The sequence below is a fragment of the Sciurus carolinensis genome, chromosome 7, assembly GCF_902686445.1.
Source record: "Sciurus carolinensis chromosome 7, mSciCar1.2, whole genome shotgun sequence".
NCBI lineage: Eukaryota > Metazoa > Chordata > Mammalia > Rodentia > Sciuridae > Sciurus > Sciurus carolinensis.
The window spans coordinates 17692025-17716790 of NC_062219.1; the positions used below are offsets into that span (position 1 = coordinate 17692025).

Below are 24766 nucleotides of genomic sequence, written 5' to 3' on the forward strand. Positions count from 1 at the left end.
AAATGAGAGTGAGGAGGTGTGAAGAATTAATATCATTTCTGTATGGAAAATACATATGCAATTATATTTGTAAATACATGAGTATTTCTGAAAAGCTAGGCTGTAACACTATTATAATAGCTGCTTGTAGAGACAGGAATAAGGTGGTTGCTGAGAAAGGAGACTGATTTTTTTTTTGTCTCCAGTGCATATATTATCTACTCAAGAAATGTTTTTGGTATACCACACACCCTGCTTCCCCAATTTAAAAAAGTATGTCTTTGGGGGTTGGCAGTATAGCTCAGTGATGAGCATTTACCTAACGTGCACAAGACTCTGAGTTTGATTCCTGACACGAGGGATAAAAAAAAAAAAAAAAAAAAAGTCTTTGTTATCAATTGTGGTAACACTGAAAATATATTTTTGTCAAGTCGACTAATTTCTCGAAGATCCAGACCTGGAATTTTTTTCTCTCTTAAAGGAAGTCTTGGGTTCTACTATCATTTAACTGTGCAATATCAGGTCAGTCAACCACCTATGTGGCCTCAGATTCTTCATTTGAAAATGATGGACTTAGAGGTGATTTCCAACATTCTCTTTCTAAGATGCTGTGATTATATGACTCAATGACTATTTGAAAAAAAAATTCAATAAATCGACAAAGAGAATCCAGGTACATGTCAGATAGTGTGGTGATATGGCAGAAGTAATTGTTTATAATTTTTCACAATATATATATTTCATTTCTTAACCATACTTCTTGATTTCCCCTTCCTATATACCCCATCACCTTTAAAACATCCCAAGAACAACAAAAGAAGCAGATTCAACTGAAGAAATTTATTTACTTTTTTTTCTAGGTACATAGATGACATAATTATAGACAAGTTCTGATACATAGGAAAACCCTTCTGTCCACCTTTCTTTTTGCTAAATGAATCATCACAATAATTTTTACAAATTTTAAAACAATACACAGCTTTCTTGGGCTGAAGCAATTGCAAGAACATATTGGTACTGGTATATTACAGCTACTTACAATGTTTAAGAACAGCAATGGAGAAAAATAAGTTATTTAAATATTGATTTCATATACAGAAAGTGCAATGTTGTTAGTTGTTATATAACTTGCTTGACTGTTTTCTCTATTAATTTAAAATCAAGATAACTTGGACTCAGACAATTATTTTTTTCTGAATATAATGTAGTATGCACATGTAGCAAGTGACTTGGGGAACTGAACTCTTTCGCTGCAGTTATGAAAGCAAACTTTGCTATGTCAGGAACTGATTTCTAACATGAGTCATTTCTAATTTCAACCACACCTGGGTTCAGGATAGAGAAAAGGACCTCTGAGTAAGTGAAGCCCATGAAAAGCTATTTGTTCTTGGTTATCCAGGAATGTAAATAGTATTTGGGAAACTGTATTTCCTTCCAGAAGCTGTGACATAAAAATTATACACAATGTCATGTGTAGCTACCTGAGCTGAACTGCCTTTCTAGGTTTCTTTTGTGCTTTCCAAGGAAGACAACGATTTTCACCGTTACTCAAAACTTTTACCAAATGCAACTGATTAAAACTGGATATTGCTAAAGCCTCCCACCTGTCCACTAACATCCACAGGCAGCCCCAAAGCACCTCAGTCAAATGTCACATACAAACATTCAGGCTTTTCTCAGACCAGATTAAAAGGTGAAAGAAAAAGCAGACCAAACAAACATTAAAGATATAAAACAAAATTTTAAAAAAAAAGAACAATAAAGTCAAAACAACCTCAGCCCCCTTAGATCAGACGTTCACACTAAAAATTATTTGTGGTCCCTGAATTTAATTTTCCATGCAAAGGCAATGACGTCTGAAGAGCGATAAAAATACGGTTTGGCATTCTCGAAACCTCTGGTGCTAGTTTCAGTGAAAGTCCTGCACTGGGAAGGAACTAAAACTTGGAAATTCACACGAGAGTTCCCCTCCTGCCCCCCCCCCCTTTTTTTAACCTCTAACGTGACTTTCGTGTGATCTTTTTGCAACATTTGTCAGAACGTGAAGCCGAGTGAGGTATGTCAAAGAAGAAAAAGCCCCACCTCCATCACAGTACAGAAAATCTGTTTGAATGCTGTAGTTATCTGAGGACCCTGCAGCCCCTCCACCTTCCAGATGGGCTATTCCAGAGCCTGAGAGGACAAAAATGAGCTGTTTGCAAGAGTTAATAGAAATTTGGCAGCTTTACCTTTTTTATTTTACATTTCCACAACTTCTTCACATGGCCTCTTATAGGAAATGAATATTATTAAAGAAAAATACATTATTTTTTAAAAATGTATACCAAAGCATGAAAAAAAAAAAAATCACCTGAGAATGTCCTTTTCCTCAGAGACATGGATCCAGATAGATAAAGCATATGTTAAAGATGACTTTGTAATTAATGAAATCACTTTTCCTACTCCCAAGGGAAATAATTTGTAGATGAAATATTAGAGCACTTCTGATCAAGGTCATGTGTTCAAAATGTTTCTCCTATACACGATCACATTTGAGATTTCAAATAGTGCTCATGATAAGAATGTGAAGGAAAAAATTATTTTGAAAGCAACAGAAGCCTTAAGAGTTGTCTAAATTTGCTGTTTGCTAGAAAATCAGACAATAGAATAAAAGAGGATACGATATGCTGAAATCAGCTGAAAAGCAACTGAAAACATGCAATTCTTAACACCTGGCTAAGGTGGTTTATCTGGCTCTCTCACGAACCCTTGTTTGAATTAGAAGAATTATCTAAATAAGAAGAACAGTGCTATCTTAATTATAAAACCAAAAAGAAAAAACTTTAATAGCATCTCATAAAATACTTCCCTTTTTAGAAACAACTTTCTGAAATATTCAACTTTATGACTTTCTGCAAAGGTGATCCATTAGCTGATGACTGAATTTTGGAATGGACGTTGTCAGGATTCCAAGTCAATACTGCAACAGAGTGACTCATGTGGCAGAATACAAAACTGATTAAAATTAAAGGCAGTTATTGCAGTTAACACACACACACACACACACACACACGAATTTCAGACGGCTTTTTCCTGGATTTGTGTAGTTAGTTTAAAACCCAAAAGCCAACATGAAATGTGTGCCTAATAAACATCCCACAAAGTAAGCCATGTTAAAATGAGACAATTAGAAAAGCCCATTTTTGCTGGAAACATCCCAGATACATTAGATGGCAGTCTAAGCTGAAGATTTGGAATTAGGGTTACAGGGTTGTGGACACTAGTTAGATAATGCTTAGAAGCTTATATTAAGGCAAATAAAAGCTGATTGCTAGGAAGCAAATATTTAAAAGTCTTTTGTTTATCTAAAGGAGAATAGGACTTTCTTTTTCCTGGTACAGCCAGATATTCTAACTTCTGAACAAATGCGCATGGTCAATAGTGTACAATTACTCCAGAGTCTGTTACTTTGGCCTAGCTAAGTCTGTCTGGCTCGGGCATCCACAGGACCAACAGAAGGGCAAGGGCGTGCTCAGAAATGGGTCAGGCTATCCTGCCCTTTCCCAGCCCCCTGCCAGGACACAAAGACAGACCAGAGGCACAGCACTTGCAGCTAGTCAGCATCGGCTCTTCTGTGTTCTGAAAATAAGTGCTTGTCTTGCCTTTGGGGGTCAAAGAGAACTGCACCAATTTCCTTCTGGGGGCTTTTCTGGAGAAGGTCCTCGGTCCTGTGCCTGGGTTTCACTCTCTGTAGGCCACACTTGGGGCCCTTCTTCTGAATCTGGCTGGCCTGCCAGAGATGGAGGAATTGCATCAGCTTCGTAAGCACAGTGAAAGGCTGGCTCTTGTCCAGGGAGGTCTATCGGGAGCCTGGCTCGGGCCTGGCTACATGGCCTCGGGGCTTGGTGGCAGTTTGAAGAGTCTGGCTGCGGATACAAGCTTCCTTATGTGTCGCTCCTCTGTGATGCCGGCCTCCTGAAGGCAAGAGTGGGACAGAGAAGGCACTTGGCTCAGTGTGCTGAACCCCGCATCAGAGAGGGTGCTGGTGTACATGGGCAGGCCAATGGAAATGAGCCAGTCGGACACAGAGGCAACGCATCCGGGAGACAGAGGCTTTCTACAGATTTCTGTGAGGCCGCCACTTGGGATCTGGATAAATAAAAAAAAAAAAAAAAAACAGTGTCACAAAGACTCTGCATGTGCCAGGAAGGACCACTTCTTATATTCCTAAAAGGGATGGTACTAAAGCACACCACTGCTAGAGTATTAGAAAGTGATACTGTTATATCAAAAATCAAGACTAGCACAAAGAATTCTCAAAGATGAACAAATCTTTAAGAAAGTGTTCTAGAAGGTTCTAGAAGGCATCTGGACTTAAACCCCAATTATGTGTCCAAGTCTCCAAACTGTAAGCCTTTATAGATCCTATTTTGCCTCTATGTGCTATATTTTTCAACAGGAGATCCCTCAGGTGATTTGCAGGGAAAAACCTGTGCGAATGTGAGAAAAATGGTACTCAAGGAGTAAGGTTTTTATAAATTCAATTTTATACTATATTCTGAATCTAAATTAAGACACAAAATTATGTCTTTGATTAATATAGTTCAAAAGGACTTAGAATACAATAGTATCAAGTGTTGGCTAGGACAGGGAAATCCACATTTAAATTTGACTACTGGGTACACATAGGGCTACATCTTTCATAAAGGTGATGTGTAACATGTATGAAAATCCTGGATATTTTGTCCAATCTTGATTAAGAAAAGAATATGACTTCAGAAATTACCTTGGAAGTCTACAAAGATGTTCTTTACTATGTTATTTAAAGTAAAAAAACTGGAAAAAAATTTAACTTTTCAACAATACACAATTGGCTATATTAAGGAACAATAATCTAATAGGACACATTGAAATACTGATTATAAAAAAGAATTTTTTTGTAACAGCAAAACAGATTCACGATCTGATAACTAAAAACAATTGGGTTTCCAAACTGTACATTTACTATTAGGCATGCGCATAGAAATAACTAGGTTTTTGTAAAGTGAGAAGTAAAAACTGGACATACTTAGGGGTGTACAACCTGATGCTTTGATGAATACACATTGTGGGATGGTTAAATTAAGCCATTTAACTTGTGCACCACCTCACGTAGTTAGCACTTTTCTTCTGAGAACACTTAAAATCTACTGCTTTAGTAATTTTCTAATATACAATATATTGCTATTAACTCTAGTCATATGTGGTACAATAGAGTTCTTTGACATTATTCTTCCTAACTAAAATTTTGGGCCCATTAGATGGATTTTTTAAAAAGTTGTCATAGTGCTGGGATTATAGATAATTTTCTTTCTAAAATTGTATCTTGAAAAATTTCTAGGTACTTGGGGCAAAGCTCAGTGGAGAGCGTGCATGAGGCCCTGGGTTTGACCCCCAGCACCCCACCTCCAAATTCCAGGCTGACCGTGTATTACTCTGCCAACTGTCTCCCCTGCAGGGCTATACCAAGCCTCATTTGCTTAGCACTGATTAGTGCACAATATCAGCACTGTAACTAAACGCACTACAGACAGCTGCGGGAGGGACTGCCGGAGGCATTTGCTGCTCACCGCCATGCGGTGCTGCTTCCGGAGCAACTTCACGCGGATCTGGTCCAAGTTGGTGGCAACGTCCCTCTCAGGCTGATCGAGGTCCTCTGCATATCTTTGCACCAGGGCTTCTGGAATCCCACAGCGGCCATGCTGCCAGGGAAGAAGAAAAATGGGGTATGAAGGGTGGTACAGATTTCTTCTTTTTCTTTTTCTAAGATACATCAAACATAAGGAAGGATAAGACATTTAAGCTTCGGGGAAATAACACCCAAAGTTTTAATATGAAATAACTATATGTTCTTTATCACTGGGATGGATGCTTTTGAGGAAATACATTTACATCTTCCAGATAATGGTACATTCTAGAAAAATGGTTTGAAATATGAGGGCAGAACATGAGCATCCTGTGGTTTTTCAGGCCAATGCCTTCACGTGACTCTACCTCACCATTTTGCGAAATCTGGTTCCTCCAATATTGTTGAATATAGTCAGTCTCCTAAACTGCAGAAAGATGAATTTCTGTTCTAGATATTCTACTCCTGGCCCTTCATCTGTTACAAGTTATATCGCCACATCCCTACACCACATTCGCTTTTATATTCTTCCCATTTTCCTTTCAATGGGGTTGATTCACGAAACGTTATAGAAAGGCATTCATGCCATTAGAATTTTGTAACAAGAATTCTCATATAAAACATGCATTTCAGGAGTAATGTAGAGTCATCACTGTTACTGATTTATCTTCAAAGTCACTTTGGTACTGGTAAATCTTTTTTTCTTCTTCAAAAGAGAAAGGATTTTTTTCATTACAGATTTAAATGTTTGGGATACAATTTTTTAAATATTATCTTTCCTTCCACAATCTAGATAATTGTGTACCATAATTACTATATTACATTTGAACAGGGCTCTACAATTTTCAAAGTATGTTCACATTTACTGTTCTTTGCTCCCAGGAAGCCATCTAAGAAGTAGTTATGCAGGTTATTTTTAACCCCAGCTGACCTATATGGAAATGAAGTGGGGAGGTGTTCCTGTCAAGTAGGACACCCACACTTGGACTTGGTCTCCTGCCCACTAAATGATCCTTCTTGCAAACCAGATTTGGCACCGATCATTCTCCCTGCAAAGCAAAACTGCCCCAAACTAGAAACTAACAAGCAAGAGCAAAAGAAAAGAAGACTGCAGGGCTCCACTTGCATTTAATCTGGGGATGGTCCCTGTCCACCAGGGGCCACTGGAGGGGCGGGTCACACAGCAGCACTCTCAGAACACCAGGCTGCCTGAAATGCCAAAAAAGAAGGACCAGTGCAGTGGGGCTGCGCCTTGAGTACCTTGTCGGAGTAGGGCTCCTCGGTGAGATCGATGCCCTCGGCGTGCAGCTTGCTTTCGGTCAGCATCTCCAGATCCACGCCCCGGGCGCAGGACACCTTCCTGCTCAGCGCGGCGCCCAGCCTCACGCCGTGCTCCTGCAGGCTGGCGCTCTCGGGCAGCTCCGAGAGCCAGGGCGGTGGCCTGGTGCAGGGGGGGCTGCCAGGCTCCGGGCCCGAGGGCGACCGGGCGGCAGGTGCTGGGCAGTCGGAGGGGCCGGTCTTCTTTATGGGCAGACTGGGAGCATCAGGGCTGGGCAGGGTCCCGCCAGGGCCCCCGGGCACCAGGTGGAGGCCGTTAGCAAGGCGTTCTCTACTCTTTTTAGCAGGAACAGGTGGAGGCTGTGGAGCTTTTGGCTGTGTCCGTGTTTCAGGGACCCTCTGTTCAGCATCTGCCCCTTCTTTGGTGCCCGGGGGATGGTATGTTCCTTCAAAATCAGGTCCTTTTCGGTGAGCCTCCAGAGATGTCCTTGTTAAACTGTGTTTGGCTCCGGGAGGCTGAGCCTCAGAGTTTCTGGGCAAACACTGAAGTGATGAGCCGCGGTCGGTGGCGGCTGTGGGGCCATCGGGTTTCTTAGTAGTCATTTTCTGAGGTTCAGAAAATCTCTTGCTTTGGGTCAGTAGCAATGCATTGTCGACAGCGGAAAGTCGCTCACGGGCCTGGACCTTTGCGGTAGAGGCAGTTGTCTTTTGTGGCACTTCAGGTACAGTCTGAGGGGAGGGTTCTGTCACCTCAGTAGGCACATCTTTTTCAGCGTCAGGCTCTCCTTGAAGATCATCCAGGGAATGGGATCGGGGCCAGGCTCCCACCGTCTGGGGGTCCTCCAGGGTCTCACAGCTCCGACAGATGGAAACGGGGAGGCTTCTCCGGTTCTTATTCAAACCAGTTACTAAGGGCGGGTCACAGTGCTTGGAAGTGTCAGGGGTGAGACCTCGGCCCAGCCTGCTCTCCTCTCCCCGCTTCCCTGCGTCCACTGACTTCGTTAAAGGCAATGTCGGGTAGTTGCCCAGCTGATTCCTGTTAAAAGACTTCAGGCTGGACTCAGTTGACGACTTGACAGATAAGAGGCCAGTTTTCTGAGTCTTGCCTGTGAGACAATCACATTTTAAAGCCAATCAGTCAGATGCATGCATTAAGACATGCTGGCATATTCGAGGTCTCCAGTTCCCACATCCCATCGTGGGATTACACTAAGACACAAAGTCATCGTTCAAGACATTGGGTGAAGTGGGTCCCATTTTTATTTTTAGAAAGAACTAATAAAAAGACTCACAAGGGGACTAGAAGTCATTGGTTATATGGAAAAGAAACACAGTGTGTCAGGCAATAAAGGAAAGTGGGGCTTCATGTCTGCTCCTGGCTGCACTCAACTCAGAAGAAGGCTGACATCCCTACCCCATCTAGAAACCACATCCATGAGGTGTCTGTTTGGTGATGTGTCTTTAAGGTTATGGCTGAAAAGGAGAGGTGGACTGGTTCCTGGGAAGTTTCTATAAATGGTCCCTCTGAAGGGGTTATCAACAAATTCTCACATCACACCTTCTCTGAAGCTGTGCCCTGCTAATAAATTTATCCAGAAATAACCACCCAACTTTGATACAGTCCAGGAAATACACTGAAGTGAATACTTTGCCAGAGACCATCTGTAAAATAATTGTATGGTTCTAGGTCTCAGCAAAAAACTGCCCTAGTTAAATAATGAATTGTCAGACTGATAACTAAATTATCAATCAGAAACAATCTACTTTACTGGATGACTGCTGATTGATATTAACTGCTGCGGCTTGAAAAGCTTTATCAAAAACATGCCACAGGCCAGGCACTGTGCTAAACATATAGGCAGGTGATGCACACCAGCACTAACGAACCATCCTCTGTTATGTCTTTGGTTAGTAACATGTTTGTTGTCTGCTTTGACAATGGACTGATGCCTGAGGGGATTACCCTGATAATGGACTATATGAACCCAGTGATCTGGGCCTATAGATAAAAATGAAAAATCCTAAAATCACATCAGGTTTGGAAGGTATGAAGAAATGACTGGTTCTAATCTCTGGAAAGCCCCTACTTGTAAGTCAGGGTTTCTTCCTACTACGTTGCTTCAAGGAACATTTTAAGTATTTTAATTTAGAATTTTGACATCTCCCCATTAAGCGACTCTCCCCCTTCCGACACATAAAGCAGCAAGGAGAAACCAGGCTGTGGGCTGATTTGACTGGGAGGGGAGAGGAAGGGTTGGTTGGTGCCCACTCAGAAAAGGAAATGGCTACTTTGGGGTAAATGAAAGACATTCTTTGAAAAACAAATCTCTATGTGTATGCTATACAGATGAGAGGAAAGGAACCGAAATGAAAGGCCAGAGCTCTGATATGACAAGTAGCTTGGCCTTCAGTAGCAGGAAGGAAACAGATTCCTTCCATAATTTCAAAGACTTCTACCAAACTCATTATGATTTCAAACTGCTGATATGAAATGTGTTACATCAAGTATAACTGCACACATTAAGATGAATGGAGAAGAACAGTGGCCCCAATCAGACTTTTTATTAATGATCCCATCCTTGTTGATAAGACAAAGATCGATACATGAAATATTTTGCACTTGGCAAAGCAGAGACATGGTCAAATGGCGTTTGGTCTCCCTGGCGTATAATTACATGAGACCTCAAACTCTGTCCACCTGTATGTTCTACACTGATAAGTAACAACATGCTAGCCATTTATTTGTAGGTTATTATTTTGTTGTCACCCAGAGATCAGTAGCTGAGTGTTAGTCCTGAACACATTAGCCATGGTCCCATTTTTCATTAACAGAAAAATCAACACAGATAAATGGAAAAGGGAAATTCCCTCTTCAGAAAGCATATCACATTAAAGTTCAAAAATCAGTTAAAACGGAAATTTCTTAAAACTCTACTAGCATTAATTTTGGAAGTATATTTTTTCTTCACCCTAATTTGCAATATAAATCAGAAAGAAATTCCATTTTCAAATTCTGCTTAGATTGGAAAGATCCTTGAATTCACCCTGAGTTCAAAGTATGGTTCATCAGCTTCTTTCATTTAGTTCTTCAGCAGATGAACCTGAATTCTTTGGGGCATGAACATTTCTGTCAGTGATGCCTGTGAAATCTTTACCCAGCCAGAAAAGTTGCGATTAATTTACTGAAATTTTTTGGCTATGAAAAGGTTGTTAATAATAACAAAATAATAATGACAATAAAATCTGGGCCTACATGAGAATATGAGGTTTTCTGCAACTCAGGATGTGTATGTGCTCCGGGAGGTGGGGTTTGGGTTCCTTGAGGTTAGGCTTCATAGAGATCCACTATCTTCCCAGATTGACACAATTCCCTGAGTACAAGTGCAAGGGACAAATGTTGAGGTCCCCAAGATACTCTAAGAATCGAGATCAGGGTGAGGCAAACAAGGTGTCCAGGATGCCATGCTAAGGAGTGAACATTCTGAGTCAGGCAACTGCAGACTGGTACCTGGGAGTGAGCAGCTCATCGGAGTGTGACCCCTGGACACCTACTTGCCTCACCTTAGTCCTGATTTTGGTGCCTACAATGGCTGTCAGTATTTTGAACCATGATCCATAGTAAGAAATGCACTTTACATTCACCATCCAACATATGTGCACTCACACGCACTCACATACACACACGAACACACACACAAACACTAAAACACAAAGATTACCAGTAATAACACTATCAGTACTTACCAATGTACTTATGGAATGCCTAATATACTTTATGGAATGCATTCTGGTATTTTTTACTCTATTTTGTCTCATAAAACTGCTATCCATGACCCACTAAATTGACCTTAGAACCCAGTAATGAACAGCGAACTGTAGTTCACGAAACTCTGCCTTAGCAGGTGCTCATGAATATACTAACACACGGACTACTGGAAGGGATTCCGGTGGCAGCTGAAAACCATCACACCTGGGCATTTTTCCCGACAGTCTTCAATAAGTCACGATGGCAGTGAGAACCCTTCACTACTATTTCTAATCTTGCACTAATAGGAATCTGGGGTTCACAACAGGAAATCACACACTCACTCATGGTGACATTAGCTTACCTGAACGCATTCTAACTGAAGACTGCTTCTGTTTGAGACAAGTAGGCTTTCTGAAACTTGACACTGACTGCTTCCTGAGTGTTAGGACAGGGACACCACAAAAAAGACACGTGGCCTTCCTGTCACCGTCTTCCATGGTAACTGCTTCTGGACTGACTCAGGCCAAGCAGCTGGGGTTTTAAGATGTGGCTGCTAGTGTGACCCTGATGGATGGTGTACCTGGTAAACAGTTTGCCTTGTGGACCTCACAGTTCCCAATGGTCACATGTTGGTTGTCATTACGTAAGGGCACAGGAGACACAAGTTTTAGGTTTTACAGATGCAGGTATTTTAGATGGAATTCATGAACCTCTTACAGCAGCCAGGAGGAAGACATGCAGGCCAGTCGCATACTAGCATGCGGAAGAGGCTAGAAATGAAAAGGCAACTGCTGGGTTCATCACAGTAAAAGAATCAATCCTTTGGGGACTGGGGTTGTAGCGCAGTGGTAGAGCACTTGCCTAGCATGTGTAGGCACTGGGTTCCATCCTTAGCACCACATAAAAATAAATAAAATTAAGCTATTGTGTCCATCTACAAAAAATATTAAAAGAAAAAAAAAAGAATTGATCTTTTGGAGACCCTTATACTTCTGAAATTGGGAACTGTGGAAACAGGTTCTGGGCGGTCTAGGTGGACATTACCGTGTTCCAGGTTCTCACTGCTCTCGTAGCAGCCTGAGTCTCGTGGGGAGCATCCGCTCAGGCCCTGGCTGTCCACAAGCAGCTTCTCCTGGGACCCCGACTGGTCACTGTTACCTGGAGAAGGTGAACACATGGCAAGGCATCACAAAGGGCACAAGCAGCTGAGGTTCCCACATTGGATCCCAGTTTTATCCTCTGTCACTGCCATTGATTTTAAGCCTTAGACTTTTAGAAGGGGGCAAATTATTTTAAGATAAAAATGAACACTTTTTTTTTTCAGATGAAGTATCAATTGCATGAAGATGAATCTGGAGAGCGCACATAGCAGGAGTTTGACAGTGACTTTCAAATGACCAGACAGAGGGGGACCCAAGGCCCTGAGGGGAGGAGACCTGCAGGGTGTGATGCTGGCCTGGGGAGCACTCATGGCCACCTCCAAGTGAGAGCACCAACAGGGAAGAGCTGAGTGAATAAATATCCTTTCGCTGGGTGCGATTTGGACATGAGCTTTTTAGAGATCTGTAAGACAGGTGTTCCAAGGTACTTATGTCAGCACCTCTCTGAATTTGTGGCTTGTATAAAACTATCAAATGAAATATCACATTCTGTTGGCATCCAGGAGACTCTTAGCTCTTGGTGACATGTGCTGGCTGTTGTATTTCCTTGGCAAGCCTGAGGCTGGCCAGAGTGGGCACAGACCCCTCAACTGAGGAGGAGCCGGTTGCAAATCCTTTGTCTTTGTTGTTTGGGATGAATTAGAGGGTTCCTTTCAGTTTGGACTTCTTCTTTGTCTTGGACCAGCATTTTCACTTCCTGGTCACAAAACAGAGATAGGGAACACTCCAGAAACCCTCCAACATGGAAAGTAAGCAGAAGATGCTTTTAAGGTGGACAGGGGCAAGCTGAGTATCCTTGTGCTGAGGAAACCTTTTAAAGGGAAGTGTCATTATTTGTCAATTAGGCTCAATAAGCCCAGGGGGAAGAGGCAAGAGGAGCATCAGCTGCCTCCGCTGAGGGATTTGCCTAGAGTAATTCCCACGGAAAATCACGTGGGCCCGTTCCCCAGTGGCATGACTGCACCTCCTAGAGAGGCCCGCAGAGCCTTATGGGGGACACTGAGGTTCATCAGAGCATCATCGTATCAGGACGCAGTGCGTGTGCTCAGTCACATAAATCAGAAACCAAGAACATACTTTCTGCATAAAATAGCTAGCTGCAGTGACAAATGGCTTTAATTTATTTTCCTTTCTCTTCACCTCCCGCCCTCCTATCCCAACCACAAACACAAAGAAAAAAGAAATCAATAAGCCAGAAATATGAAGCCTTTTTTCAGGTCATCAACATAAAAATGTGGGGAGGCGGAGAGCTGCCATTCCACACATGTGCCAGCGGGTCCCACTGTCCCCTGCCACTTCCTGCCTGTATTTCTCACAGGGAAAGCTTCTGAACGCAATTATGGCACAGATCATGGCAGAATAAGCCCTTAGAATAGAACCCTGAGTTAAGAGAGCTAATTGTTAAATGAGTAACTAAAAATTAACAAATTAGAAGCTCATGAGCAAACACTGCCCACCCCCAACACCCAAACTTGGGACATTCTTGAGTGATGTCCTCATCACGTGGAAGAGCCTGTGGATTTGGAGTGGCTTCTGTTCCGGCCTAGCATGTTATTTAGAAAAATGATACTTGGAAAGTGGTGGTTTTGAGCTCTCCACTGTTGTCCAGGAAGAGCAATGAGTGTCATCTGTCACTGGTGGCAACAGTTCAGTGTACCACAGTGGCCAAAGCAGACTCCAGAGTGCTGACCAAGGAGATAAAAACTGAACACATGTTCCCTGCCGCTGCTTGGAGATGCATGCTGGGTCTGCTTGCTGGGGATCCTGGCCTCACCAGACATCGTGGGCCACTTGGAGTTGTCACACAGAGGACAAGGATCCCTCCTGTCACCTGAAACCACAGTCCAGGTTATAAAGCCATGAGGCACAGGGTACGGGGCTAGAGTCACTGTCTCCCTCAGGGATAGGAAGAGCTGGGTAGCTGGCAGAATCACACCCATAACCTTTGCCCTCGCTAATTAGCTCTAATGCCAAAGTACAAGAGAAGAGAAAGAAGATGAGTTGGAACCCTGCGAATTCTCACAGTCAAACAAGAACAAAGGGCTGAAACCCTGTTTCAGTATGACCTGAACTTGGACCTGAAGGGACTCTACTTGGGTTAAAGTTTTCCCCACCTGAACCCAAATATGCACATACATGCATGCACTCTGAAAGAACATGCTAAGGCACGTATGAACCTTCAAATGTCACGGGTGGTAGGCCAAGAGCTGAGAACCAGAGAAGGGAGAAGAGAAGTGGGATTCTTGGTTAGCAGCACTTTCAATGGCCTTGTAACATTATTTCTTAAGAAAAGAAGGAAAATGAGGCAATATGGCAAAATGTTACTTTCAGTCGAATACAGGACGTGGCATGTGTAGGTATTTGCTTTACTTTTCTATGTACTCCATACTTGAAATAATTCCTAATTAAAATTTTATGAAAATTATTGTTTTTATTGAGCTGTATACTTAAAAATGGTTGACTATAAACTTTATGGTATGTGTATTTTACCATAATTTTAAAAATTTTAAGGGAGCTTTCATTTAGCAGACCCAAGGGAGTGTAAGACAATTAGTGTCTTTCCCAAATGGAACACTGTGTGAAGGTTGCCCTTCTGTATGTGCTGGAAGACTCTGGACAGCTTTGATTTTCAAGCAGTGCTCTTGATAGAAGGCAGAGCTAGAAAACTTTCAAGATCTCTACACAGCTTCAAAGAACTCAATACCTCTATCTCCCTAGAGCACAAGAATTTAGTTTGACAGAAACCTATAATTATGTTCCTCTAAGTTATCTGTTACTTAGAAGAACTACTTCTTAAACATGATGAATTTAACTGCATTGGAAGTAAAGTCCCACAACCCCAGAATAAGTCTAGACCTAGCCTCTTGACATTAATCAGTACCTCTGAGCTGTCAGAGCCTTTGTTTCAGAACCAATGACAGGAAATTCTACTTTATGTATGAGGGAAATTCCAAAGCAACCAAACAACCCTGGTACAAATCTCAAGATGTGATCCTAGCTGGGCACAGTGGCACACACCTGTAATCCCAGCAACTCAGGAGGTTGAGGCAGGAGAATCACAGGTTCAAGACCAGACTTAGCAACTTAGGAAGGTCCTAAGCAACTCAGTGAGACCCTATTTCAAAAACAGAAAGTAAAAAGGGCTGGTAGCTCAGTGCTGAAGTGCCCCAGCATTCAGTCCCCAGTACCAAAATAAATAAATAAAAATAAAATAGAAGAATAAAAGAAAATAAAGTTCGAGAACCACGGGTCTGAGCCAATGTGGCATGAAAGAGATCAAGCACAGAACCCTGTCTTACACTCAGGATTTAGGGGTATGGGAAATGTAATAAATAGTATATAAAAATGACTGTTCTCCAGTCGTTTTTATAGCAAATGAGCTAAATTATGGAGCAGATGGGGTTTAGAAAAATAGATGACTTAATATTAATTCCTATTAAAATAGTTGGTTGGCTATACCAGTCATTGTCCTAGGTTTTCTGCACACAACCTGGCCATACACCCCAGGGTGTCTCTTGGGAGATTCCAATACTATAAAGACCTGGTTACACACTAACATTAAATATTAAATGTAATTCCCTGAAAACCTATCCCTGAAGGCTGCTTATTTATTGAGGGTTCAGACATCTGTTTGATGGTGTGTGCTATTCTATGCTATCAGTTAACTTGGAGCACCTTTTAAACAGAAGTGAATTTGAATGTACTGACACACTCGCTTCCATGTCTCCTGGAAATGATGCATTCAGTACACGTGCTCCTCAGCTGACCATGGGATTCCAGAACCCCACTGTGAGTTGAAAATACCATAAGCCAAGAATGTATTTAAAATACCCAACCTGGTGAGCATCCCAGCTAGGCAACGTGGGGTCCCGCCATGCTGGTTGTTCACCCTCGTGATTGTGGGGCCCACTGGGCATTGTAGCTCACTGCCGCTGCCCAGTATCCTAAGACAGTATCAGACTGCAGATCAGAAGTCTGAGAAAAGATCAGGATTCAAACTTTGAAGTATGGTTTCTACTGAATGTATATGACTTTCACACCATCAGAAAAAAAAAAAAAAAACAAAACCAAAAACAAAACCTAAGATGGGGCCATGTGTATCATACATTTTTTTTTCCCCACCATTAACCATGGTTTTGGTGTGTTTTTAGCAATAGAAATGCTATTAGTTACTAATATTCCTGAAGCAGAGCCCTTGAAAGAAAATGTATTTGAATTCAATAACTGTAAAGGATGCTCCCTTGGTGATGAATAATTTCAGGAATATTTTTGATGTCAGACTGAAGAATAAAGAGCAAGATAAGACGAGGCTAATGGAGCAGGGGATCTGATGCATTCAGATAGACTCCATAAAAGCCACATGCTCACTGAATTCTGTTCACAGGCTATAAAAATAAGCTGTCATTTATTTAAGTTGGGAATGCTCGCACACAAACATGGCCTCCTTCTTTAATGGAAACTGATGAATTTTACTTAGTCGCTAACCAATCTATTCAATAAGAAAACCATTTGTCACATGTTTTGAGACATAATAAACCCTTAGCTGGGCAAGAAACTTCCAGTTGGTCAGTCATTTTTGTGCCCAGGGATCCTAATTACCTACTGAAATCTGCACAGCACAGCAGTACTGAAGGCAGAGTGTATTGGTTTCTTAGAACTGCAAGTCAGTTCTCCTAGACACTAGATATAGCACTGTCCTCCACTGTTACCCAGAATTATGCCAGGAAAGGTACTTGTGGTATATTAAGGCTTAATTATTTATTTGGGGGGGTACCAGGGATTGAACTCAGGGGCACTCAACCACTGAGCCACATCCCCAGCCCTGTTTTCTATTTTATTTAGAGATAAGTCTCACTGAGTTGCTTAGTGCCTCGCCATTGCTGAGACTGGCTTTAAACTTGTAATCCTCCTGTCTCAGCCTCCCGAGCCACTAGAATTCCAGGCATGCACCCAGCTTCTGTTAAGGTTTATGATGGGGATATCTGCACTGGGGATTTTTGTCTTGGAGCTGCTTTGTACAATATGAAATCGACATTGGCTCTGGAAAGATTAAGACCAATGAGTGACTCCAGGGATACTGAGAGCTTACAGGAGGTCTTCAGGTGACCAAAGACTGTGGCTGAGCAACCAATGGCTACGTTGGTGTCTGCAGAGACTTACTGTCATATTCCTGCAACAGTTCCACGGCTGTCAAGAGGACAGCTCTGTGTTCTGGGTCCCTGATATTTAATTCGTCCAAGTCTTCTTCCTCCAGGAGCTTGAAGGTGTCCAAATCTTCATATCCATTGAACAGGAAAGTGGGCATGTGCTCCTGAAGACAGAAGGACCGTGTGAGTTGCAGCCCAGCCTGTGATGCAGGACCAACAACTAGCCTCAGCCCCCTCAGCTCCTTTCCCACATTTGTTATGTTAATGAAAATATTAATACCATCTGTAAGGTACTATGTACTATGCCTCCCAGTCCTCCAGCTTAGGAGGCAGGCAGGGTGCTTTCTTAATCATGGTTAAGATGTATGTACGCTGCAGACTAGGGTGGATTCCACTTGCTGGCATTATAATTGTGCCCTTGAAATAAACTAATTCCTTTATCACCAACCCACAGTGGAAAAGCCTCCTCCTTCATGTACAGAGATGCTGACATCTAACTTGGTGAGCCCCAGGAATCTCTCAGGAGTAAGAAGGTTTGTTAGAACTGCAAGTCGATTCTCCCAGACAGTCTAGGAAGAGAGAGTCTCCACTGCACGGTCCCCCTCCTAGATGCTGGAGAATGACGGAGGGCCGTTGCCTCCCAGCCCCCAGGGAGCTGGCTGTGAGCAGGCACCTGGGTTTTTGCTTCCAGCACGTCTTGCAGCAAACGTTTGATCTAGCGCTTATACTATCACCCGAGCAGAGGTCAAGGACAACACCCCAATACTGGCAGTGCTTTCTGTGAATGGGCACTCACCATATGACTGCAATCCCTTGTGGACAACACAGACCACCTGAGTGTACCCTTTCCTTTATCTGGGAGAAGGAAAAGGCAAGGTGGGAAACGCGTTCCCAGAGTGAAAGTGACTGACCTTCAGGTTAATCCGATCCAGCAGATCCTCCACGGATTTGGGCTGCGGTGGTCTTCCTTTTCTCCTTCTCCTGGTGGGGCGCTTGGGCTTCTCCTCTTCCTCATTGAGAACATCCACGTAGATGAATTTGAATGTGCCAACTTTGTTGTTCAACAGGCCCATCCAGGTACCCATGGGTGGCTTGCTGATTATATCAATGATATCCCCTTTCTGTGGCCCAGGGAACAAAGACCTTTCCATTAGGTACATTTCTAAGCATGAATAGTGAATCAGATCTGTGAGTCTCAGGGGAGAGAAAAGGCTATTTAAGGCAGAACCAGGTCCCTCAGGTCACCTTTCTGAGCAATAAACACGGGAAGACTAGAAGTTTCCAAGAGGCCAGTCAGAGCACTTGGATGACACATGGGCCCCAAGTCACAGCCCTGTGCACTGCACTGCACAGTGCAGCCCTGGCACTGCAGGCCAGCAGGGTCCGGGCCCTCAGCTCTCTGAACACCCTCCCATTATCCACAGGGCTCCTTCTTCTTGGAGAAAGAATTTCCCACCAGTCATAAGCCAGCAGCAATCCGTGCCCTGTGATCACTTCATACGGTTTACGCAACTCCATCTTTACATTCCACCTAAATATCTCTGTTTCCGTAAGGAAGGCAGTAATCCATCTTCAGATGGAAAAGCATAGAAAACTGCGAAGTTAGGGGGGCACTAGAATTCTAGAGGGCAGCTAGGGCAGAGGACAGGGTCGGGGTAGGAGGTGGTGACCCCAGACCCTCTCTGCCTGGACTGTGGGATGGTTCTCATTTCATTTTACTACACAGGTGGCCAGCCCACCAAGTGGCCGAGACATTGTGCGGTCTGCACAGTACATCCCGGTGGTCATAGGTTTGGAGGAAAGAAAGCCTCTCAAAGAGACAGCAGAGCCTGGGCTAGCTGCCCAAGGCCAGGGGGAGGCCCACCTTGAGCTTCAGCGAATCCGTGTCATAGGGACTGGGGGTGAAGTCGGTGTGCACCCGGGCGCGCCCACAGAAGGGGCCCCGGTAGGGCGGCTCCTCGTCGTCTCCATCTTCCGACTTGACGCTCTCCCTGTTGCTGGTGGAGGAATCGGTGGTGCTGACTGTTTGGCCACCTGGGCAGGAAGAACGGAGAGAGGGAGGGTGAATCCAGATCCCTACCAAGTGAGGCGGAAAGGAACTAAAGGCTTTGCAGATGCCCAGGAAGGGCAATCACGTGCCACAGCCTTAGCAGGACCAGAGCGGGGCCACTCATGAGCTCTCTGGCCGCTTATATCAAGTACCTAGTTGGACAGAGGACTCAGGACGTGTTCGCCTCATGTCAGGATTCCACGTGACCTGGAGACTCTGCTGGAGGACACTGCTTTGCTAGAACCAGCCTTTGCCTTTAACACTGTGACCTCTTTTTTGTACAGTACACTGATTTTATCACACAGATGAAGAAACGGAGTGGCCAAGTCACTTACCCAAGGGTAAGCAAGTGGTGGATTTAAAGGTGATCTCTCCCCCTTTATTATCTGGCCAACACCAACCACCCTTGGCCCTGAAGCAACTGAACAGCATTTGTCAGGGATGTTTCTAATTCTCCTTCCTTCCCCAGTCCCCATGGTTTTGTTGGTCACCTTCATGTACTTTTCTTCAGGCTTATTCTCCTCCATTCTCTAGATCCTTCCTCTGAGATGCATTCCCTAGGTTCTCCAAACAAAATTAATCACCCACTCTTCTGTGTCCCTGCTGTATACCTGCTATCAAACAAATGACTCCAAATCCAGGTATTTTAGCCAAGCATTATGGTGCACACCTGTAATCCCAGCAGCTCGAGAGGCTGACGAAGGAGGATTGCAAGTTCAAAGCCAGCAATTTAGGGGGGCCCTAAGTAACTCAGCAAGACCCTGTATCTAAATAAAAAATTAAAAAGAGCTGGGGATGTGGCTCAGTGGTTAAGTGCCCCTGGATTCAATCCCTGGTACAAAAAAAAATCCAGGTATTTTGCAGTCTGACTTTCTGACAGCACCCTAAGGGCAAAAACTTGGTCTTACTTATCTTTAACTTGCCTGAACTTGAGGTTCAATCAATGTCTGATGTTTTACTCCAAAGGAAATCACCCACAATTACAAACTGGACTGACTTACTCATTGAGCTCTGCCCACTCAGGGAACTTCGAAGACTTTCTACAGATCCTCCGGCTTTGAGCTTGGGTTTGTCTATGTGCTCAGAGTCTGGCTGTACAGAAGCGGGGGAGCCCGGCGGGCCGTCGAGGCCTGAGTCCTGAAATGGTTTCAATAAATACAAGTTTCATAAGTGGACAATTTTTGTTTTGTAATTCTCAGCAATTGGTCAACTCTATCAATCAAATCCATCTTTATATCCATACTTGAGTCGATGACCAATATTCTCTTCCTTTTCAACCTATATTCTTGCTTAATTTTAGTGTTGTAACCCATGGTACTATTCAGTAAGCATATGAAAATTATTTTTCATGCTCAAGTAAATACTCGGGTAAAAATCTACCTTCCACATAGACAAAATATTTACATAAAGGCTTAGGGACTTAGCATATTCAATAGCCCAGTAATAAGACTGAACTTCAAATGTAGGTCAAATACGATCCACTATGAATGCAGAAGTATTATCAGAGGACATTTAATCTACCCTGAAAGGAAAGATATGGATGAAAAAAAAAAGGGAAAAAAGAAAGAAAAAAGTTTTCTCCTCAAAAAACAACTAGGCAGATTCTCATGTTCCCATTTATACAAATTACTGAAATTGGCTAAGTAGTTAGCAACTTAATACCCAGATATATAGCAAAAATATCTTTTCAATATTTAACAAAAGTCCCTACATTCCCAAATCATGCACACTCCTACGGTGAGAACCATAGACGTAAACTGAAGATGTGCAGGTTTTGAATTCAAGAGCACAGGGCTGATGAGTTGGTTGTTGAGTGGCTAAGAGGAAGATGCTTGGTGTTGAGCTCGCTACATCCACCAGGGGGCAGCAGCTGAACAAAAATGTCTCCACCTCCTGCAGCTCTTTATTGGGAACATAAAGTGTCATTCCCTATTTCAAGTAATCAGCTCATATACAGGTACTTTAACAAGCTGAAAATGAGTACCACAAAGGTTCCGGGGAGCGGGGGGTTGGAAATCCAATGGTCAAAATTACCTCAAGTCCCAGCTCTCCAAGTGTTTTTATTCTCTGAACCCATGTAATTAAGGCAGACCCTGATCATATTTCTGGCAGTCAAAATTTTTAGAGAACTAGGAAGAAAATCAATTCTGTGATCTCTTCATGGCTACAGATAGACCCAGTTAGTGAAAGCACCACCCGCTCCTCCCATGGAAGCCTCACAGCTACCAAAGTCCAGTAGCCAGGAAGCATTTTCTGAGTTTTCTTTTCAGACTTGCTTTGTATTTCTAGAACAATCTATGCTACATCTGAAAAGTCTGCTGTCCAGGTGTTGAGGTTGGACTCTGGTGATAGACATTTTGCAGCATGGGTATTTTAGAAATTTGTGTTCAAGTTTACAATGCTTATTGTATGAAAGAAACATCTCCTCTTTATGTGGCTGTCTCTTCTCCCATATGGATGCAGAAGGCAGGGCCTGTGTTTTATATTTCCAGCACCAAGCACATTGCATTGACAACCCTAAGTGCTTAATAAATGTTTCATGAATTGAGTGTCTACATAAAGCATGGTTCTACAGCAGGTTAGTGTCAAGGAATATGCACACTTAGCACCATTTAAAATCTCAGATGGCTCATCCTCAGCTTTCTCTGTTGTCAGGAAGACCCAAGGGGGCTTTCCCTGGGTGGCCACATACCTGCTCAGAGACAGAACTGCTGTATTTTTTAGACATTCTCTTCCTCATTGTCTCTTTCACTGATTTCACTTTTTTTCCAAGAGAGATGCGAGAGGCCGTGGGTGATTTGATGACTTCTTTGTACACGAAATCTCCTTCTTTACCCTGTGAGACAAAACATAAATACTTTGTCTTGGAACATGGAGCCCAGAAACAGGTTTTACTACCCAAACCATTAATGTTCTAGCTTTCAGGAAAACACTGGCATTCCCCAGAATCTTGAAATTTTTCTTATGTTAACTCAGTGCTGCTATTTATCTGTTTGATTAGAAATTAAAGCCTAGTTAGAGTCTTTTTGTTTGTTTAAAATGGGATGAGTCACTTTTTTACTAAATCTTAGTACATTCTTCTCCAATTATGATTTTTTTCAATCATATTAAACACACAAGAACTTCATTTCATTAGTACACAGGGATCTACATGAACCAGGGCCCATGTAACCTCAGCAGTTGGGGAGAAGGGAGGGATAATACTATGGAATCATGCTAAGAAAGTGCTAAGGACACAGTGGTAGAAGCTCAGACATGAGAAATGCAACATCAGATTAGATTTTTGTCACTGACGTTCAGTGTGGTCACCGCCTAGGAGTGCATAAACGTCCTTCCCTGAACAATTGAGACTGTGACCATCTTGCCCCAAGAAAGAAAATAAAAGCACTTTCTCTCATTTTTAAAACAGATTGACTACATAAAAATTATTGGTTTAGGAATTAATAAAATTTGGTATTCAAATAAAATAGTTTAATCTTCCAGAAAATTCTTACCCTGTGTCTCACAGTTGGGAATTTTAGCTGTTAATTGATCACAACAAATTTAAAAGGGAAATCTTCACTTCACAGCTTCATAGCAATATACCTTAGGGTCCAGTAAAACTGCAAGTAAAATTCACCTATACCCCAGGAGCCTTGAGAAAGATGTCGGGGGACAGAACCTTTATGACAAGGTGGTGGCATGGCCCTAGACCACAACCTAGAGCAGGTTCACGGAGGCAGTGACCTTGGTCTTGAGGTGTTGGGCTTGCTTTGGCCCTAAGAAGGCTGGGTTCATTCTAGAACACTCTATATCAGAAAGACCTAGGTTTAGTGGAGACCATGGGGGGCCATGAACTGAGTCCTCAGTAAGACTGTCATTAGAAATGCCACCCCCTACTCTCAGAACACAAGTCATGGGCCTCACTGCTTGTGTTTAGCTGTGGTTCTGTGCACCTGCAACTAGTGTGAATAAACGGTTTGTGGGGGCAAATGACTGGGACTGCAGAAGCCAGGCTCATCTGGATTTGTTTATGTGAGGAAAACTGGAAGCAGAGTCATTCAAGGAACTGTGCCCTCTCAGGAAAGCCAGGGAGGCCAGAGGGGGTCATCATCCACTCTTCCGTGTGGACGGTGCAGTAGGGTTTCTCTGCAAACACGGATTAGGATGCTGAGGAAAACCAGGGTCCACTCTCAAACGCATCGGCCACGTCACGTGAGATCTAACCTGTCGGTTCTGGGCTCTACTCACCATAGGATCAGAGGTGTTACTGCCCACGTGCAGAGAACGATTTGTCAGGTCGAATCCTCCAAAACTGCAGGTTCTCTGTGGAAAAGGAGGGGGCAGGGCAGGGATAAGCCCGTTATGCTAAGTCAGCTGAGCACAACCCCACACACGTGCCTTCTGTGGGACATCTCTGAATCACAAATACGTGTACGGGATGAAAGGAGGAAACAAGAAATGATGAGGGAAAAAGCACATGATTCATGTCAGAAGGGAACTGCACTTACTCTGCTCTTCACAGACGCCTGGAACTCTGCCTGCACCCGAGGTCTAAATCCCCAGAACATGCAAAAGACGACTGGATTTTCTTTTTCTTTCTTTTTTTTTTTTTTTTTCTTAACCAAAAACCTTCCACGAATTTAGTGCTATTAGGATTCCCTGATCTCGACATAGAACTTCCCCTTCAAATTCCCTTAATATGAGCTACAAACATCAGTGACAATACAGGTATATCGCTTAGTGGTCATGGAAACCAGTCCTGAAGCGCTCTGCTCTGCTTCTGACAGCAGGCTTTCCTAAAAGGCTGTTTTGTTTAATTTTAAACGCTGAAAAGGGGAAGGGGGTTATGTTTATAGCAGTCCAAACAGGCCAAGATTACTCATCACTGCTTCTCCATCCTAGCCAAAAACACTGCTAACTTTCCCATCTAACTGCCCAACTCAATTAATTATAGCCCTTTTCTCACAGTGGATGGAGCAGAGACACATCTGCCCAGAGAGAGAAATTCTGCTTGAGTGACTGTCTTGGACCACGCTCTTTAATTTCAATAGGAAAAACACTGATGTTATAAAAATGGGTGAAAACTTTATAGCACTTTTTGTTAGTTTCAAACTTCATGGAACTGCTTATATTTCAGCAATTTGGTATTTCCAGAACTCAGATCAAATTTCTGTTGTTTTTCTATCACAAATCACTCAATGACCACTCTTGCTGCCCCCACCCCCAAACACACTAATTTTTGTTATAACTAATGATTTTTTTTTTACACAGTTAGCAATAAAAGCTGAATACCAGATTTGGGCCCCAATATTTTGTATTACCTGTTTCTTAGAAAACTCTAGTTAACAGCTATTAAATGGAAGAAATAAACAGGAAAGTACAATGCATGTTACAAACATTGTCTATTTAACATAAATGTACTTTAGACATATGTGAATTTACTATTCTAGGAAAGCAGAAGCATCCTGGGAAAGAAAATGACTTGGTTTTTGAAACTGCACAGAGGTAGACCCAAGTTCTGGTTTGGCCACTTACTTGCTAGGTGTCCACAGGTCGAGCTTTGAATTCTGCATTAGTGAAATCATTTTTACATCACATATTTGAAGACCCCTAGCACACTGTCTGGCATGAAGCAGACACGCTATGAATGCTGGTCTCCCTGCTTACTTCGTTATGGCCTTGCTGAGAACTTGGTAATCCTTCCTGACTACCTTGATGCCGAAGCTCAGGCTTAGTCAACATTATAAATATAATGAATTATAAATAATTATAAATATA

General features: G+C 42.8%; 1 protein-coding gene across 3 annotated transcripts in view; it reads right to left on the reverse strand.

The window, feature by feature from the left end:
* Positions 1–804: 804 nt before the first annotated feature.
* Positions 805–24766, reverse strand: part of Sash1 (SAM and SH3 domain containing 1) — a 168972-nt gene continuing 145010 nt past the window's right edge. For all 3 annotated transcript variants that reach the window (XM_047557584.1, XM_047557585.1, XM_047557587.1), the window contains 10 exons: positions 23237–23311; positions 21699–21842; positions 20008–20143; positions 18821–18990; positions 17868–18077; positions 16970–17120; positions 11694–11807; positions 6884–8007; positions 5568–5699; positions 805–4107 (listed from right to left, as the gene is read on the reverse strand). In XM_047557584.1, the coding sequence (XP_047413540.1) occupies positions 3844–4107; positions 5568–5699; positions 6884–8007; positions 11694–11807; positions 16970–17120; positions 17868–18077; positions 18821–18990; positions 20008–20143; positions 21699–21842; positions 23237–23311 (2520 nt within the window). In that variant the 3' untranslated portion in view covers positions 805–3843. The remainder of the gene's footprint in view (positions 4108–5567; positions 5700–6883; positions 8008–11693; positions 11808–16969; positions 17121–17867; positions 18078–18820; positions 18991–20007; positions 20144–21698; positions 21843–23236; positions 23312–24766) is intronic.